The sequence below is a fragment of the Parambassis ranga genome, chromosome 13 (assembly GCF_900634625.1).
Source record: "Parambassis ranga chromosome 13, fParRan2.1, whole genome shotgun sequence".
Classification (NCBI taxonomy): domain Eukaryota; kingdom Metazoa; phylum Chordata; class Actinopteri; family Ambassidae; genus Parambassis; species Parambassis ranga.
The window spans coordinates 16,904,827-16,923,240 of record NC_041033.1 but is presented as its reverse complement, the minus strand read 5'-3'; the positions used below and the strand labels follow the sequence as shown (position 1 = coordinate 16,923,240).

At 43.0% G+C, this 18,414-nt stretch overlaps 1 protein-coding gene across 6 annotated transcripts in view; it reads right to left on the bottom strand.

Moving 5' to 3' along the window:
• schip1 (schwannomin interacting protein 1) overlaps positions 1-18,414 on the bottom strand; it is a 178,089-nt gene that overhangs the window by 9,152 nt on the left and 150,523 nt on the right. Inside the window, exon 1 of one of the 6 annotated variants that reach the window (XM_028419639.1) lies at positions 9,530-9,938. The exons of 4 other annotated variants lie outside the window; for them this stretch is intronic. In XM_028419639.1, the coding sequence (XP_028275440.1) occupies positions 9,530-9,559 (30 nt within the window). In that variant the 5' untranslated portion in view covers positions 9,560-9,938. Of the gene's footprint in view, positions 1-3,666; positions 4,085-9,529; positions 9,939-18,414 lie in introns of those variants that run through there. One more of the 6 variants, XM_028419638.1, reaches the window with a different exon arrangement.

Here is an 18,414-nt window from a genome sequence, read left to right as displayed (position 1 = left end):
GTATTAATTCGATTTTTGTCCAGTAAACACAGCTGAATATCGTTTGATACATGAGGCATATAATGCTTCAATGATCTAACCAAAATCAGCACTAACTAAAACTAAGCAGCACAACATTGTTGCCATCAAGTGAGACTTTGACTCTGGAACACTCCTACAAAAGTTGAGAAATGCTTTTTCACTGATCTGCAGCTGAATGAACAAGTCAGGGTTTACGCCTGCACCTCACACCTGCCTGACATCACAACTTCCTGCCTTTGTATAAACATCATCTGTCTGTGTGACTGGGTGGGCTTTGTGTGGTAAAAGCGTCATCATGACAGCCCCATAAAACATTTACATAGGTGTTGATTGCGGCACTAACAGGTGGAGGTGTTGAAAGGGCTGCAAATTCATGCTCCTGCCTGTAATCCAAGCCAAGAGCTCTTCTTTTTTTTAATTTTAGGCTCACTCATTTTAACTTTCCTGGTGTCTTCACTACATTTCAGTGACTCTGAAATGCAGGAAGCAATCAAATCCTGTTAGTGTTCATTTAACATTCCACTCGTCAAGGTGTCAATGAATAGAAAAACCTGCAAAGACACATTACCGAAAAACACAAACTCTCTTTTTTTGATTGGCTCAGTCACTCAAACTGTTGAATGAATAAAACATTAACATAACCTTTTTGTGTGCTTTACTGGGTCATTTTTCCCACTAGAGCTTCATGTTATAAAATCCTGGGATGGGAAATGATCCGAACGAGTGTCTCCTCTTGATGAGGACATGGAAAATTGCTGGATCCATTACATTAACATTTCAGGATTCATGTGGGAAAACGGGAGAAAAAAGGGAGCGGGGAAGAATGACTGACAATCCTAACCACCTCCTTCAGTTCCTGGCCTTGAGCATTACAGCTGTCACTATCCAAATTAGATTGGGAGGAATACAATTGCGCTAATTTGTGTTTTTCCTCAAATTCACTAAGCAATTTCCTCTGCTGAAAAACTCCCATTGACAAAGACATTTTCTCCTCCATTCTGTGCTGCGACCATTCATCCACAGGCCTAGAGGGTGATTTGGCCCTGCCGATGGATGGCGGGGTGCTTGTTTAGAGCCTTCAAATCATCCCTGACAATCTATATTAGAGAAGGGAGATGAATTTAATTATGTGTGCTAACAAAGAGCATCCTCCTTCTGCCTTCCACAAAATTGCTGGCTCTTATGGCCACAAATTGTTCGGTGGTTAAGATCTGAGATGTGAATGTATGTGTATCTGCATGCCTGCAGATTCCTCTCTCTCTCTCTCTTTTTTTTTTAGCCTGCTTCTAAATTTAAAGAAATATGCAGACGGCTGTCCTTCATTCATTAATAATATTTCTTTCCTTTTCTTCTCTTTCCTTTCATTCCACACAAGGTGGTCCCTCTTTTTCTGCACAATGAAGTCTTTTCACCAACTGAGAGCTTACTCTCTGGCAGACAAGAACCCACTGTTAACACACACACACACACAGACAGACACACACATACCGGCTCTTGTGAGTGCAGGCTACATGTTTTTTGAAGGATATTCACAGTGAAAGCATGACATTACAGTACCTACTATGTTTAGAAAAACTACAGCTCAGAGAGCGTGTATAAAGCTACAGTGTGTGTGTGTGTGTGTGTGTGTGTGTGCATGATTGTGTCAGTGCTGTTTGGCAATCTGTGTGTGTGGCGCTGAGAATCCAAACATGGATGGCTTCACTCACATATTTTTTTCCAGGCCAAACAGTGAGCTGCTGCTGAGCTCTCGGCTTTACAAACACTTACAAGGTCACTGTGTCTTCTATGTGTGTGTGTGTTATGACTGTGTGGTCATGTCTGTACTTTACACAGGTGCAGGTTTATATTTGAAATAGGATCTAGTAGATTTCACATTTATGAAAATATATAAAGTCCAAAGGCAGACATGTGAAGCTACAAGAGTGGGGGCACATGTGTCTGAACCTCAGAGGTGAGTGAATGATTTCTAAATGCTGCTTTTAAAGAGCTGTATTCAGTCATGGCTGAAATGGTGAAGAGTCACTGAGGCTGACTGAGGCGACCTCTGCGTCTTAGCATCACACATTTCCGTGTTCAACACTGTAGAATGAAGCTGCTGCGGTGCATGGTGTCTGTAAATCATTTGATCCAGAAAAAAAGCCAATTTAACTAGAGGATGGTGGGTGTTGTCCCCCCTGTTCCCCCTGTTTAGTTTGCATTTGAAACACACATTTTTAAAGCATTAATTTGGAGGCTAAACATGTATGTGTGTGTGTGAGAGAGAATCTTTTCATGCTATCTGAGAACTATATGTCTGGGCAGTGCAGCATTCCATCCCAGATAAGGCACCTGACCTTTGACCCCGTCATACAGTTCATCAGCAGGTCAGTGCAAGACTGCTCCTGTCACTCAGATTGGAAGAGAACAACTCAGCAAGTGGTGGGAGGCAGCACGTGAATGTGTATGTGGTGGTAAAACAAGTGGGGGGAGGGAGAGAAAAAAGAAGAAAGGGATGACAAAAGAAGGGAGGGAGGGGAGATGAAAAGCATGAAGTGGGTTTAGACAGGACAATAGGTCTCCAAGTGACATCTGAGCTTCCTCTCTGTGAGAATATTTGTGGGAAAAAAAAGCTTTGGTTGAGGAATCTGTTTTTTCTCCAAAGGACTGAAGCAGATTTTTAGAATAAATGCCTGGTTACTTGAAGCATTATGTCATAGCACTGCCCCAGATATCAAAGCACACTTCAAGCATTACATCAGCCTCATTGCCGCAGAGCACACACACACACACACACACACACTAACTATTAAAGTTATAGTTCAGCATTTTGAGAAACACACACAGATTTCTTATTGTGACTTAGATGCAAAGATAAACAACACTGTCTGTTTGGCTGTTGAATATAAAGACAGTGGGCCAAAATACATCCACATTTAATTATTAAGCTCTTGAAATTTATTTTCTTTGGTTTAGTGTTGTAAAATGTACACACTGTGGTGGTGGACTATTTGTTGGCTGGCTGAAGGTTGGCAGTAAGGTTGCTCATCATTTTAATTTTCAATTTAATTAAAATAAAAATGGAATTTTAATATATTTTCATTTTAAAGGTCCTGCTCAAGGTTTCTTCCTCTTAAAAGGGAGTTTTTCCTGCTCTTAAGGGGCTTCAGGCTCTGCGTCGCTGTAAAGTGCTTTGACACAATTCTGATTGTAAAATGTGCTACATAAAGTAAAATAAAATTGAATTGATTTTATGTAAGAAGCATCTATTACAATCAAAATTGTCTGTAGGCTGTTCTTACACAGAAACCTGAGGCCTGAGCCCTGAGCAAGCAGTTAAGGCATGAGTGGCAAAGAAAACCTCTTGTGACCCTCCAGTTATATTCACTATTGAGAACTTTTAGACACTGGTAGACACATTCTATTATATCTGGACAGAGCCAGGCCAATGGTGCTAGTATCAGAATACATATATTTTCTAAAAATGTTGAACGATTTCTTTAGTAAATCATGGCTAAACTAGTTGTTTGCATTCACATACTTGGCACCTGCATGCTAACCCATCACACAGCTGCATTTATCATCTCACTGGTTTTTCCATTTGTCCTCAGCATGAACTCATTTCAATTAATCGGTGATTAAAATTGAATCGATTGTCTTTTTTACCTCTTTGTAGTCATCACTGACGTAGAGGCCGGACAGTTCCCTGCTGACATCATCTACTCCACCACATCCATCCATGTTATCCAGCGCCTCCCTCATCCCTCCCCTTCTTCTCGGCTGTCCTGTCTCTCTTCTTCTACTCCCCAGTCAGCAGGTTAGTGCAGACCGGCTCCTGAGCCCAGTCAATGTACATCATAATCCCAACTCACCCCTGCTACCGCCTAACACAAACACACAAGGAAAGAAAATCTACTCTACGGGTAACTTCTTCTCCTCTTTCCCTAATATGTTGTGACACTGCTTCTCTTTCTCTGACTACTCCACTCACTCCCTCTATCTGTCCTCCTGTCTCTCCCACAGGACTAGAAAAGCACAATGGTCAGAGGTAAGGCTGCCTTTAGACCCTCCCTACCTTCCACCCTCTGTTCAGGGCAGCCTCTCACAGCCAGGGAGAGCAGGGGAGAGGAGGGAGAAACTCACGCTGATGGTGGTGTTTTTTCACGCCCTGATGTAAAGACAGCAGCTGCTCGCCACCAGTCTGAAAAGAGACACCTCAGCGTTGGGACAGGGATAGCCTCAGTGTGTGTGTGTGTGTGTGTGCTTATGACAGTGCAGAACCACATGTGTTTACATGGATCTCTAAGCCACTCCTCAGTATCATCTACTGACTCTCTCTCTAGAATAGTTACCCTTCATATTTTACCATTCTCCCATTGTCTTCTGAACAAGATACTGAATTTGCCGACATATTTGAGATAAAATCAGTGTGAAAGTGTGTGTGTGCGTGTGTATGTAACAGAGGAAGTAGTGTACTCCCTTCCTGCTTAGGTAAAAATAGTGCCTCATATGGACTCCAAAGCCAACAGCCCCACAGCACCAGCCAGCTAAATAAACCCTGACAGAGCACAATGGTCCATTAGTCTGGCACACACAGACACACACACACAGACAGAGTCACTCATTCACTCATGTACACAGACATTGCTTGTGCCTTGTATCAGTGACTTACATTTTCAATCTGAGCTCTGCACGGTGTGTAATGATCTCATCTTAGTGAGGCGCTATCGACCTGTGACTCATATATTTGTCATAGCCGCCCAGACAGAAAATTATATCCACATATGGCTGCAGATTCACACTGCAGTTGAACATGACTTCACACACACTCACACACACACACACACACCATCAACTGGAAGAATAGAAAAATGTCTGAAAACAATTGCAATTACTGCATAATGACTGAATGGATTTCACTTTAGTCAGAAAGCTACCAACTAACGTTAACTACTACTAGTTTGTATCAACACTAGGACGTGTCTAATGTTTTCTTTACTACACAACATTTGACATCTTCCCTTCAGATGAAGGAGTCCCATGTAGACGTTTCAGGGCCTGGTGAACAAGTGATGGAAAAAAGCAACCATACCTCTAGGTTTGGGGCAAATTCAGCCACTGTACTATACATCTGTGGTAATTTCAGATGAATCATCACAGCTATGATCATGACCTTTGTGCAGAAGATGCTGGGCTTACTCTCTGAGATTAGGTAGGATATTAAAAGCACAATTGACCCGTTGCTCCCTTTAAAGGTCTACCAGGCAGAACCAGACCCTCACAACTTGCTGGAGGAATTATATATCACAGCTGCTCTGGACGCAGGAGGAGCTGGCTGAGCTGGCTGCTGAAAGGGAGGCCTGGATGTTGCTACTCCACCTGTTGCTACAATGACTCAGATAGACCAATCAGCATTAATTTCTGTGTCAATAGTGCATTCTTATTGGATCCAGCTCTCAATTGACTTCACATCAGAAAACAAGTGAAAATGAACACATCCCGCTCTCAATTGAAGCCATGGAAACACGACACCTGGCTGGATGTGTTCATTTTCACTTGTTTTCTGATGTGAAGTCATGGCTCGATATTAGTTAATGACTCACACTAAATAAGTCAAAGATCTGTCAGGAAGACGGTGATATCAGATGAGAAGTAAAATAATCAGGCAAGGACAAAGGAGTACAAGTAGGATGATACGAGAGAGGAAAGAGAATGCCGAGCGATGCTGATGAACATGAGTCACATTCATCTGTTTCCCAGCTCAGAGAGGGAGAGAGCGCAGCCGGGAGTTACACGAGGAATCAGAGAGGGACACAGTTGTAGAATAATGTATTTGCATGATAACATCAAAGAGCATTTTGAGCACTCACTGATACACACACAAACGCAGAAACACACACACACACAGAAGGGTGAAGAGAAAAATAGGAAGTGGATTTGATTCAGTGTTGATCCCTAAGGATTATGGGTAGAGTACAGCGAATTGTTCCGCTGTCTCCTGAATCCTCCCACACTGGACTGCTGCTGGGGACAATGCAGACAACACACACACAATGCACAAGCCAATAAAACCGGTGTGAGCTGTGAGTGAATGCGGCCTGTTTGGGGCTGGAGGGTGGGGCAGAATCCTACTCTGCTGGATCTCTGCTTCATTACTGAGGCTGACTTCATAGCGAAGGTGAAGTCACTGCTGATTCAAATGGGATAAAAAAGGCTGAGTGGAAAGGGTTACCTGGATTACTGAAACACAGCATGCAGACAACACAACAGGGATCTACACTTAACTAATGCGCACACAGGCCTGAATCACAGGTCAAGGGCAGAGCCTGCTGTGGATACTTTAAGCTGCACATTTGAGACACACACAGGTTGATACTTGTGGTGTGTAGAGGATGGCTTGCCTGTTGGGTCAGCTGAGAGAGCAAGTACGAAAGAGAGAGAGAGACACACACACAGAACAGCGTATTGTTCCAAGTGAACAGAGGGTGACTGTGGGAGAGGGTTCCTGGCACCTCCTGTAAGCCTGAGATCCAAAGCCAACGGCGCTGTGTGTGTGTGTATGTGCGTACTTAATAACCTATCTTTGTGAAGGCCCATTTTATTAACAGATCTGCAAGTGAAGACATTTAAGGATTTTTTTAAATTAAGGTTAGAATATTGACACATTTTCTTCATGAAACTCTGCATAAAGATAGCAGCACAACTGTGTGTGTGTTTTTGTGACAACATATATGGTACAAATGCAAAATCTACAGTGTGACATATATATATTACCATGTCCTAGTTACTGAAATATATGAAAGAAATACTGGAGACTTTCATCTGATCTTATTTTGGAAAGAGGAGGAAAAAGGACGGGGGCTGCTGCTATAGCAACATGGTGAGAATTTTTCCATGGAGATGCTCTGTGTTCCAAACAAATTGGGCTGCAAAGGGAGCATGGGGTGGCCCATCAGGAAGTCTGCTAACTCACACAGAGGCCAGTGTCTGAGAGGCAGCTTTGGCAAATTAGATAATATTAGGACAAAGAAAAGGAAGCTCGTTGGTAAGGTGAGATACAGAGGACCCAAAATATCACTTCTTAATATACTTAATGTACAGCAGGAAAGGAAATGCAACATCAGTTTTACTGCTGTACACTAATACATAATTTATCAGGCCACACCCTCATATATGGTTACACTTGGGTCTCCTTCCACTGTCAATCTGATAACCTGCATGTACTTACAGACACTTCTGCATAAATAAACAGAGCAGCACAAAAATACTGCTATCAGCGTTTTTTAGGCCTTGGCAGGCTGACAGTTTTTCTCCGACCGACCCGGGATGACACGCTGAGGCCAAGCTGATAAATCTCACCGTCACCCTTCACCCTGCAGATATTGCTGCCGCTGAAAGAAATACGGCGCTGAGAGATTTATAGTTTTACATGAGAATGTGAAAACAGGATGACATATTGAGACCTCCGAATCTTGTAAACACGCTAAGGAACAGCCTGCTTTTAGCTCACTTGAGCACTCAATGAAATGAAGGACAGCATCGAGACTGAGATGATTACTGTGATTAATTTCACATTTTTCTTGTACTCATAGTGGATTTGCTGAGATGATCAGACTTAAATCGATGGATGGTTTTTGTTTGCCAATTAGATTACTAATTATTTTTGACATTAGGTTAAAAATCTCCAAAAAAATAAGGACAACACCTTGTTTAGCAGCAAAACAATGATGTTCACAACCAAAACAGTGACATACGCTGTCCCAGAAGACATCTAAGGACCACATCACCCCCCCAGCCACCCTCTATTCTACACTTATACACTCCTTGATCATTTTATTTCTTCATTAAACCCCCTGCTTATCTCCTCCCCTCTATTTTTTCCACACTTTGCCCTTTTTTTGCTTCCTTCCATCTCTCTGTGGTTGTGCGTGTACTTTGTGTGTGTGCTACATATGTGTGTGAGGGGCGCTGTCTGCCTGCTGGTTGCCAGGTTACCAGTGTAATTGAGGGGCCTCTAGAGAGTAGCTGTTATCAGAGCCTGAACCCTCTCTGTTCCGCTTACCGCTCTCATTCTTTCTCTTATTTGCTCCATCTCTCTTTTCTAGTACATCCCTTCATTAAAGTCCTCTCAACCTTTAACATGACAACTTCAGACATATCAACTCATCTCTATTAATTTGTTTCTCCTGATCCTCTAAAAACTGTACATCATACTCATTGCTCCCTTATTCTGCATTCAGCCTGCAGTTGTCGATAAACTTCAAGTTTCTGTCTCATCTCTGCCTTTGATCTGCCGCCACTGTTCTCTGGTTATCTGCTGCTCTTCCCTTCAGTCGTGCCATCTTTCTGTCGTTCCATCGGCCACAAAACATGGCAGAAAATCCTTATCCCATTACACAACTGTGCCCTAACCCACGCAAGCACAAATCCACCCTCCTACTGAGAAGTACAAATATTTGGAGAATGCACAAATAGCACAAATGTTTTTGAGTCTATTTAAAGGGTAAAATATGAATTTAAAAGCCACATCTCAATAACTAAGAGGGTGCAAGTGGCAGGAGATCTGCCTTTAAAAATGTTGAGCGATTAAAGGCATTAAGTCCTAATTAAAAAAACCACTACAACTGAAACCCAGTGGAGAACAGAATACAGATTCATGTTGAAGTTCATGTTGCATGCTGATGTTGAAATAATAAGTACACCCACAAGGCCCCATCCACCTCTCTGAAGCTCCCATCACTTATTTCTCCCCATCAAAGGAGCTCCATCTTTTTCTCCTCACTGCCTCCCGTCGGCAATTCCAGCTTATCTCTCTTTTGCCTTTCATCTACCTCTCTGCTTGTTCCCACTCTCCATCTCCACTGCATTGCAGATTTTTTTTCCCAACACAGCAGAGCTGGTTGTCACAGAAAAGCAAATGCACAGCTGTGATGTACGACTTTCCTTTAATCATTCCTCCCAGTTCTTCGTTAGATAAAGTGGAACACTGCTGTAACATGTCCCACCAGAATATCAATCACACACAAACATGAATGAACACACACAAGTACACCCCCCTCCAAAGCTTGCAATTTTCCTTACATTGTTTGCACCATACACTAAAACTCACACTGCTCTGAATGCATTCACACACACATTCAGAGTGTTCATTCAAAGCTGTGAGTTTAGTTGTGTTGCTGTAAACTTGCAGCTGCACACACATCATGCCTCCTTGACATGGATTGATGAGGCTGGATGAGGAGGTGGTGGATGGGAGGTAGGACATTACTCCCTTGAGTCAAGTGCTCTCTTAGCAACCAGTCAGCCATCAGATTCACAACAGAATCACTAACCACAAAAGACAGCAATACTCCTACACAGGTCTCAGGCAATGACACATAAGTGCTGTGCAGCAATGTCCTACTTTCAAATGTGACATTCAAGGTTTCATATTCATACAAACAGCAGCAACAAATTCAACATCAGCTTGTGTCCCTGAGACAGCCAAAGAAATAAATGTTTGTTGTGTAATTTTTGCTTTGACAACTACCTGGTATGAACAGTTTTCCTGGTGGACCATCCTTCACAGCATCCTACAGCAGAGCTGGCTGAGCTGCAGGAACAGGAGCGGGACTGGGATAGGATTCCCAGCCCTGCAGTGGTATTCCAGTGGGGAGAAGAGAAGAGATCCCACCCCGTCCTTGATCACTCAACTAAAATATCCACCTCTATCACGGCTTGCCTCTCCTCGTCAGTCAGATCAGCCGTCACCTTCTTGCTTTGTATCTCTCTTTTCTGCTTGTTTTTTGGTCTGTCGGTTTGTTAACAGAGAAAAAGGGCAGGGTCTGATCGCTGCTTCCCCAAAGCTGAGAAAGGGAGGGGAGTGAGAGACTGGAGGAGGGTTGTGAGCATGGGAGTGGGAGAGTGAGAGAGAGAGAGAGAGAGAGAAGGTGGGAGGGGGAGCAGTGAGAAGCCAGCGAGTACACTCCCGGTTGCCTTTCTCTGTCTGGTTTGGACTGAAAAGAGGGAGGAGCTGCTGAGCTGAGTGTATGGAGAGTTGGCCGGTGGGGAGGGAGGGAGGGTGTGGGGGTCAGGGTCGGGATGTCATTCTGCTGTTTCATGCCAGATAAAGAAAGAGGAGGAGGGAGAAGGGCAGAGGAGTGACTTTCATTCCTTTACCTTATTGTGTGCTGCACACACAACCCATGATTCAGACCCTCAAATGTGTTTATATGAACTGAAGCAGAATGTGTGACTTTGTACTGGTGGTATTTAGTTTCACATTTAAGCAAATGTGTGTCACTCACTTCCTCTATGTGCTATCTTTGCCTTATAATGTCTAAGTATAGATACTGGTTGGCCGGTGCATTGCATGCCCAGCTTCTCCTCATTGTCTGCCTGCCTCTTTGTAGGATTATAATCCCATAGTGGCAGATGGCCGGCCTATAATCCACGCTCAGGCCAACCTACTCAGATAATCTCTCCCTTCTCCACCCATTCTTCCATCCTGACATCAACCCATCACTATAATGAATGTTTTTGTTCTTGCTTCTGTCCATTCAGTTACATATAACATGTACTTTATTTTCATCTTTATTTCTATTATTCATCCTGTCATTTCACAAACCACAGCAGAACCCGGAGAACTGTGTTTATTTCATTCTGCTATCAACTCCCTGATTGATGCAATTGTAGTGGAACAGCTTTGAAAAAAAAATTTGGAGAATGTGACACCCTGATTTAATTAAAATCATACATCTGTTTCAGCTTTCATTTTTTTGTCTTAGTTTTGGCAGGGCTGTGAGGATCACACACCCTCCAGTTATCTCATCCCTCCTCTCAGGCCAAATCTCTCTATCCGATATCGATCTCTGTTGGGTGACGCTGCTTTTTCCGATAAGACCACTCTTCGGTTTAATGACCTGGAAGTGGATCGATGAGCTCCCCGCTCTGGTCTCTCTGCACATCACTGGCTCTGGGCGTAGTCTTCCACATGGTGCCCAGTTGGAGCAGACAGGGACAGTGCCCATCCTGTGACACTAACCCTGGGTATAATTATCTGTGTTGTGACACAGCTGTTTTTCCTCCTTCCTTTCAAGGTTAGCTTATTTAAGCTCACAGACATATAAAAATATAGCAAGTCAAAGGGTCCTGATCCTTTTGTCAGTTCATTGTCCGTGTTGTCGTGTTTCTGTGTTCATACAAAATTCATCACAACTTGACAATCTGAATAAATAAAATATGAGTTGTTGCTCTGTTTCTCTGCAGATTTCAAGGTAAATTTAATCGGTTCTGACGTTGAGTGCATTTTTGTCAGACTCTACGGCACCCTGCAGATCAAAAAACGTATATTTAGTCAGCTGATTCTCCACCAATCCTAGATTAACATCTGATATTGACTAAGCCGTGAGATTGAGTGTCTGATAATGGGGCTGAACTGTTTACTTCAATTCCGTTTGCAACACATGCTACATCAAAGAACAGCAGCACGCACAGCAGACTCACAACAAACACTGATAACAACAGCTATTTGCTGTGGCATCAGGTATCGGCTGATATGCAAAACACAGACTAAGTGTGACTAAAGTGAAGTTGGACATAAGTGACTGATTCCACTTACTAGATATATAATTTAGTCAACACACTGAAGAAGTCAAAGGTGTAGAGGTGAATAACACTGTTTCAGTTAAATATACGCAGCACACACGGTGGACAAACTACTGCTTTCACTTTCTGATGTACGGGTGCAAAACAACTTTGATGTCCAACATCATGAGCCTGGCTTTGATAAAGGAATCCACAGCTACCCCCCTCCTCTCTCTCTCTCTCTCTCTCTCTCTCTCTCTCTCTCTCCTCTGTCACCATGGCAGCAGTCAGTCCAAACACCCCCTCCCGCTGACCTTCACATGGTTGTTAAGGTTACAATCTGAGTCACAGCACAGGTGGAGATTGAGCCGTCACCTCTTCATTCTACAATACAGAAGATAACAATGTCTGACTCCACCCAGACTGTACAGCTGCTGATGCTCAAATTATATTTGTGCAGATTACCCCAATGAGCAAAAAAGGCTCCAAAAACAAACTCAAACTGTGATTATTATGTAAGCAGCCTAAATCAGTGTAGAAAAGATAAAGAGGAAAGATTATTATCTGAAGACAGACAAACAGGCAGGCTGACTGACTGCACTTCATCCTCCCACTCACTGGCCACCATTCTGAGATATTCATCTGGGTGGAGACGATCTAAGAAAGTGGTGCTCTGCAAATAATGTCTGAGATTGCTGTTATGTGTGCCGCTCACTGTGAGAGCACTCTTCTCATCCCACACATCAAAACAACACTTGTGTGGGGCTCTGTGTATTTAGCTCTGAACTGCTGGCATATTTATAGACACAAACATAAATAATCATAAGTCACTAATCACAGAGTGAATAACATGGTAACTCATTCTACTGTAACTTGAGGGAAGAAAGCTAGAAGTGATACTGTAGGTGGTGAATAATGGCCCATAACACTCAGTGCAGCTCATGGAAAATACATGAATCTCAGTCATGCTGTGACACCTCCTCCCTTTCTCTGACAAACAGCTTGCCCTCTCTCTTTTTGCCTCTGCGCCATCTACCCCTCCTCTCTCTCTTTCTGGCCTTTCACTTTAACTACACTTGCTTTCTTTTCACCACTTTTCTCCATCTTCCTCCTCACCCCCCTCCCCTTTAGCCATCTCAGCAGGAAGAGAGGAGCACAGATGCTTTTAGCGCGCTGACATTTTGTGCCAGTGTAAAAACACTGCATAGCAAAGCAGGTTGGCTCAGTGTGAGGGCCAGATTCTGGCAGTAATGAGCTCGCTCTGACAGGGAGGAACTGATGTGGAAGGCCAGGGAGTGCATGCATGCATACATGCGTGTGAGTGTGTGTGTGTGTGTGTGTGTGTGTGCTCGTTCTTATGATAAGCCACCAGAGGTTGTTCTAATGAGGGCTGCATGTCTACAGTTGGTGGTGGAAAGACGGGCCGTGCTGTGATCACCAAGCTGTGTTAATATGTGTTTCACCATTTTTAAAGGCATAACAGCACATTTATATACCAACTGACTAACTGACCACTTAGTCAGTTAGTCAGTTGGTATACACTTGTGCAACAGCAAAGCTATTATAAAACATGAGTCACAGTGAGTAATATATAATTTATGTGCTGTTGTTTACTTTTCATCATCGACATCACATTTGGTATTTGCTGCATTGAAGGTTGGAACTGTGACATCAGCACTGGCCATGGGCCTATGCCTGATAATGACATCACAGAAGGAAATGTCCTCAAAGGGCCACCTTTTTGATACCTGGCCCCTGGGTTTCTGTTTAGCAGTCAGATGAACTGTTGTAAATTTCAGCTGTCACCACTATATATTCTATCACTGTGGTGGATATGGTATGATAACATATGGAAAAAAAGCCGAATTTGAGTTAAAAACTCAAATAGCTTTAGCTCTGCTACACAGGCTACTCTTTTAAAGTACGGGGACAGTGGCAAATGACAGTTTGCGGCACTTCACAAATGAAATGCTCATCAGACCTGCTTTGGAAAGAATAAATGATCATTTTTGTGTTGTGGGTTTGTGAGGAGATGAAAGTGTTCTGTTCTCTCCAGCAACAGATGAAGCTCTCTGCATGACCTGGCACAATCCCCCTCTCTCTTTCTCAGACACACACACATACTTACACACAGACACACAGAGTCACATGAGCAGCTTACTGCCCTTTAAAGTCTCTCTGTGTGCAAATGTGATTAAACATGCTTTGTATTTTTAGCCTAGTTTATAACCCACTTCTACCTCTATCATACACACAGACGCCCAGACACACACACACACACACACACACACACATACACATACACACAGAGAAGCGAGTCAGAGAAGACCTCATGTTCTAGCTCCACCCAAATGAGCACCCGTGTAAATGCATGCAAGCAAACATGAGATGCTTATTCCATCCCTGTCTCCACTCTTTTCATTTACTAGTTTTACTCCACTCTGTGGTGACTGTGCAGTGGGCAGACAGACACAAAGTCTATAAACATTGGAAACCTGGTCTTCTCGCTGCTACATAAATCCCTATTTCCTCCACAGCACGCTCTGCCACTCACAGCCCGCACCCCCTCTTTGATAGTTTTCATAGGGTGGAGAAGGAGAGCCAGGCGGAGTGGGAAAAATGGTCTCCTGCTGTATTTTGGCTGTGTAAGAACATTAGGTTATAATGCCTCCTGACAGCTGGAGGAAGAAAACAATTAGCTGTGAACAGGAGAGGGAATGGCAGAGAAGGCAGAGAAGGACACGAGATGTCTGAAGAAAAACTCTTGTAATAAGAGAAGTCTGAGGCTAAGCTGACTTCCACGCTAGATAGGATATGACTTAAGCTGAAGAGGAGTTAGACATCTTTTCCACCTTTGTCAGACCACAGTGAATCATGAGTGAATGACTCAGAAGGAGGCTGTGGTTGTGTATCGTGATGATCAAGCAGACATAAAGCTGTGTAGCTGCTGTCTTTTACTTCATTTATCTAAAATCACAACAGTGCCTCGCTCTGGTTTTTGCCATCTCAACATAACTTCCAGATTACGCATTTCAATAAAGTGTGTTGGCTTTGGCTTGGATACACTTCATTTTTACACATGATTTTTCTTATATATATATATATATATATATTAATAGACATTGGTATTTGGTTTTTGGTTTGCCAGTTCATAAGAGCAGGTAGCTGATAAAGCTGTACTTTGACACCAGATAAGAACAGTTTAGACAGCACCACTCCCATTGATGTTGTCTGAGAGTTGGACTTAATAACCCCTGGTACTTCTAGGATGTTTGTGTTTACTTTAAAAAACATGACTGTCTAGCTGGTAAAACCAAATACAAAAAAAGGACTGAGCCATGTCACTGATAACTGTCTACTGAGCAAATCATTAAAATACTAAATCCTTCCACGTCCACTGGCCGTTCACCGGTCACATTCTCACTCCCTGCTGGCCATGTATAAGGACACTGCTTTGAATCCTATTATAATACACCAGGTACTCTGCTGGTGTCATTTTTAACAGGGCAGTGTTCTAGTCAGTCACACAACTTTGAAATTTATTGCTTTTAGTTGCTATTTGTCAGGTTTATCCAAAGATCACGATTTACATTAAAATAACAACACATAAATCATCAAACTGCTCCCTTCTGCAACAAGCGCCCTAAACTGTTTTCACAGTTGCCACAAAAATAAAATGTGATTCATTGACTGATATGGAGCAAAAGTCATTATGCAAGCACTGGTTGGCTACAGGCCTCTACTATGCTGTTAAAATATGAAGATGAATGAGTGATACAATGCAACACCAAGAGGTGACCAAGCTGGACGTCAGAATGCCCACATCCACCCAACTGCTGACTGGAAAGCAGCAAAGAATGATCCATCGCTATAGTGGAGACATTTATCCTCCACCTGCATTCATGAAGATATAGGTTGGTGTTTAGACTACACATCTAATGTATCTCTGCTACATGAACTGAATCTTATATGTTGTCTCTGCCGTCAGTTTTGTAAACTGTTGGAGACTGGAGTAACAAATACTCTTGAAAAACAAACATGACTATCTTTGGGTTCTGACACACCATGCAGACAGTTGGCCATCAGGCACATTTGGCTGTTAAATGCTGCGAGAGTCTGCTGACTGGCTGTTCAGTCTTGTGAATCACTGATTTTTACCCATTTAAGGCAGCTTCTTCCAATGTTTTCCTGTTAGCCTTTGAAGAGCCCATGCAGGTGAAAAGCAAAGCCTCTTATTTCCACACAATAACTGGACTTATTCTTTTATTTTGCTTCGTGCAGAAGCAGATTTCAAGAGGAGACATGATTGTCCAGGGGCAACATAAAGCTTTTGATCAGCTGGCCTTTGTCGTGGATTGTTCTTTGAGCTCACAAACGTTCTGTTCTCTGCCCCTGAAGGTAAAGAGAACATTCGAAACAGATTTGCTTATTTAAAACAGGATTCAAATACACGTGTGCTGCACATTGGAAAGAAAGGGAAAAAAAAAACGTATGGTCAGACTGCTGCCAGTGTGAACCTGCTCTGTGCTAAAGGGTCACACTGGAAGATGCACAGACAGATGCACAGCTGGTTTTACTTTTTGTCGCAACATATTTAACTTTTCAGTTACCTACAAAGTCAAACAGTAGACAGTCACAGCAGAAGAATGTAGTGCCCTGGGCTATGATTACATTTCATGTTTAACAATTCAATGTAACTGTGAGCAAATGCTTTCAGAAGCCCTGTCTTTGCATCATATCACAGCTGAGAAGCTGGCACACGTTCACAAATTGTTCAGCTTTACCTGAGTTAAATGCCCGACTTGCTGTGAGGAATCCAATGTTATGGTGAGATAAAAATATTTTTCCAGAGACAAAAAAAGAAAGAACCAAAAAAAGTCGACCAACACTGGCAGACTGAAGGAGATATCCTCTGATTTAGTGAGGTGAGCATATGCATGTGTGTGTGTGTGTAGACTAACTTGAGACTGAAGACTCAGAGAGAGTGCAGTAAGTTTGTGTGAGCAGAGTCGTGTGTGTGTGAGCTTTGGATTGCAAAGGGCCGGGCGTGTTTCAGCGGGCGTACTAGCAGAAGCAGTGGTTAAACCTTGGGGGCAGAACCAGACACCAGAGCCTCAGCAGGAGCTCTCCACACCTGGTTATAGCTCTGCCCACAATCTTTGAAGTTCCCTCCTACTTCCTACTAATGTATATGTTGAGTCTTTATTTTTCCTTCCCTTTTTTGTTCACCACCATCTTTTTTCAAACCGTTATTATGGCTCCACACACCTCCTCCCATCCTCTTGCTCATGCTATCTTTCTTTTCAGGCCTCTGCTGTGTTGTTTTTTTGCCCATTCACAGGCTGACTCTAGTCTGACCTCCTTACGCTGATTGTTTTGTACCTATTTATATCCACTAGAAACCTGCTCAAGACATCTCCAACCCTACAATTTCTCTCCTTTTTCTGCCCGCGCCCTCTTTCGATCTCGACGTGGCACAGTCTGAGTTGCGGGTGAAGGTAGTAGTTAGGTTGTTAGTGGAGGGTGGTGCACACAGTTTAAATGCTGAACTCGAACATAAATACAGTGAACAAAGTGGAAGAGGGGAAAAAGAGACCTCTCCACTTCTTCCTCGTCCTTTTATTTTCCACAGCTCTTGAGCGCTTTTCTGGGGCAGAGCACGGCATGCTTGTACTACTTGGTTTGGCTAGCAACATTTTATACATATGGAGTGCATGAGCAAAACTTTCCTAATAAGCAGTTGTTCATAGTTCACATCTGGTTTATGGTGTTTCTATTTATATTTCAGAATAGCAGTGTAGAAGCTGCCCCTTTGCGTTTCTTAGAAACACCTCCTATATGGCCTGTTTTTGAACACATGCTATTGGTGACATGATGGGAAGTTATTTTCTCAGTCTCACAGAGCTATCAGTCACAATTCACTCAGCACTTTGTATGACAGTTCACAGTAACATATATGCTCTGACACATCTCTGACGTGTGAGTGACCATTTTTTAAATAGGAGTGGTGCTGCAGGTCTCAGCAAGTACCTATCTTTATGAACACAGTCTGCCCATAGGGTGTTTTTAAAATGTGTGAGTAAGTGTGGGTGTGTGTACTCTGAAAGGTTCAAAAGAAGTAGCCTCTAGGCACAGATATAATCCTTCTCCTGTATGCACCTGGGATAAAACACACAGATGCATTTCTGAGCACAGACAGCCAAACTATGTAGCCTGAACTTATCGCTGCCTTTTTAACCTCAACACCTGATAGGAAGAATAATATTATGGTCCGCCTTTCAGGGGTGTGTGGCTAAATATGAGGTTAGCGCTAGTGTTACTCTTGGTGTACTGGAGGTCCCAGTGGGCCCCTTTCTGCCACGTGCCTCCAGAGTTCATTAGAAACAAATTATGAACAGGTCACCATGACCCTTATCATTCATGAGTTCCTCTGCACGCAGGCAGAACCACACCATGACAAAACACAACCTGCAACAATATGACTGTTTCATTAACGCAAAACTCAACCTGGAATGATACTGAAGCTTTTCATGGCACAAAAACACACTGCAAGCACAATTAGGCAATAAAAGCTTCCACAGGCTTGCAAACGTTTAACCCTATAATCCATCAGACAGTGCAAAGTGTGCTGCTGACATGGAGACTCTATCCTATCTGATGCACTTCACATGTTTGGTGAGCCACAAATTTAACTGAACATTTTACATCTCACAAGCAGAAGTCTTCACCGTTCCTGTTGCAGACCTTCTAAACCAGTCTCCAGACACTCTGTGACCGCTGCAGATTATTAGGTTTGGTGCTTCCACAGTGTCCCGTCTTTCTAAAAGCTCAGATGCTTTTGAAGCTCCA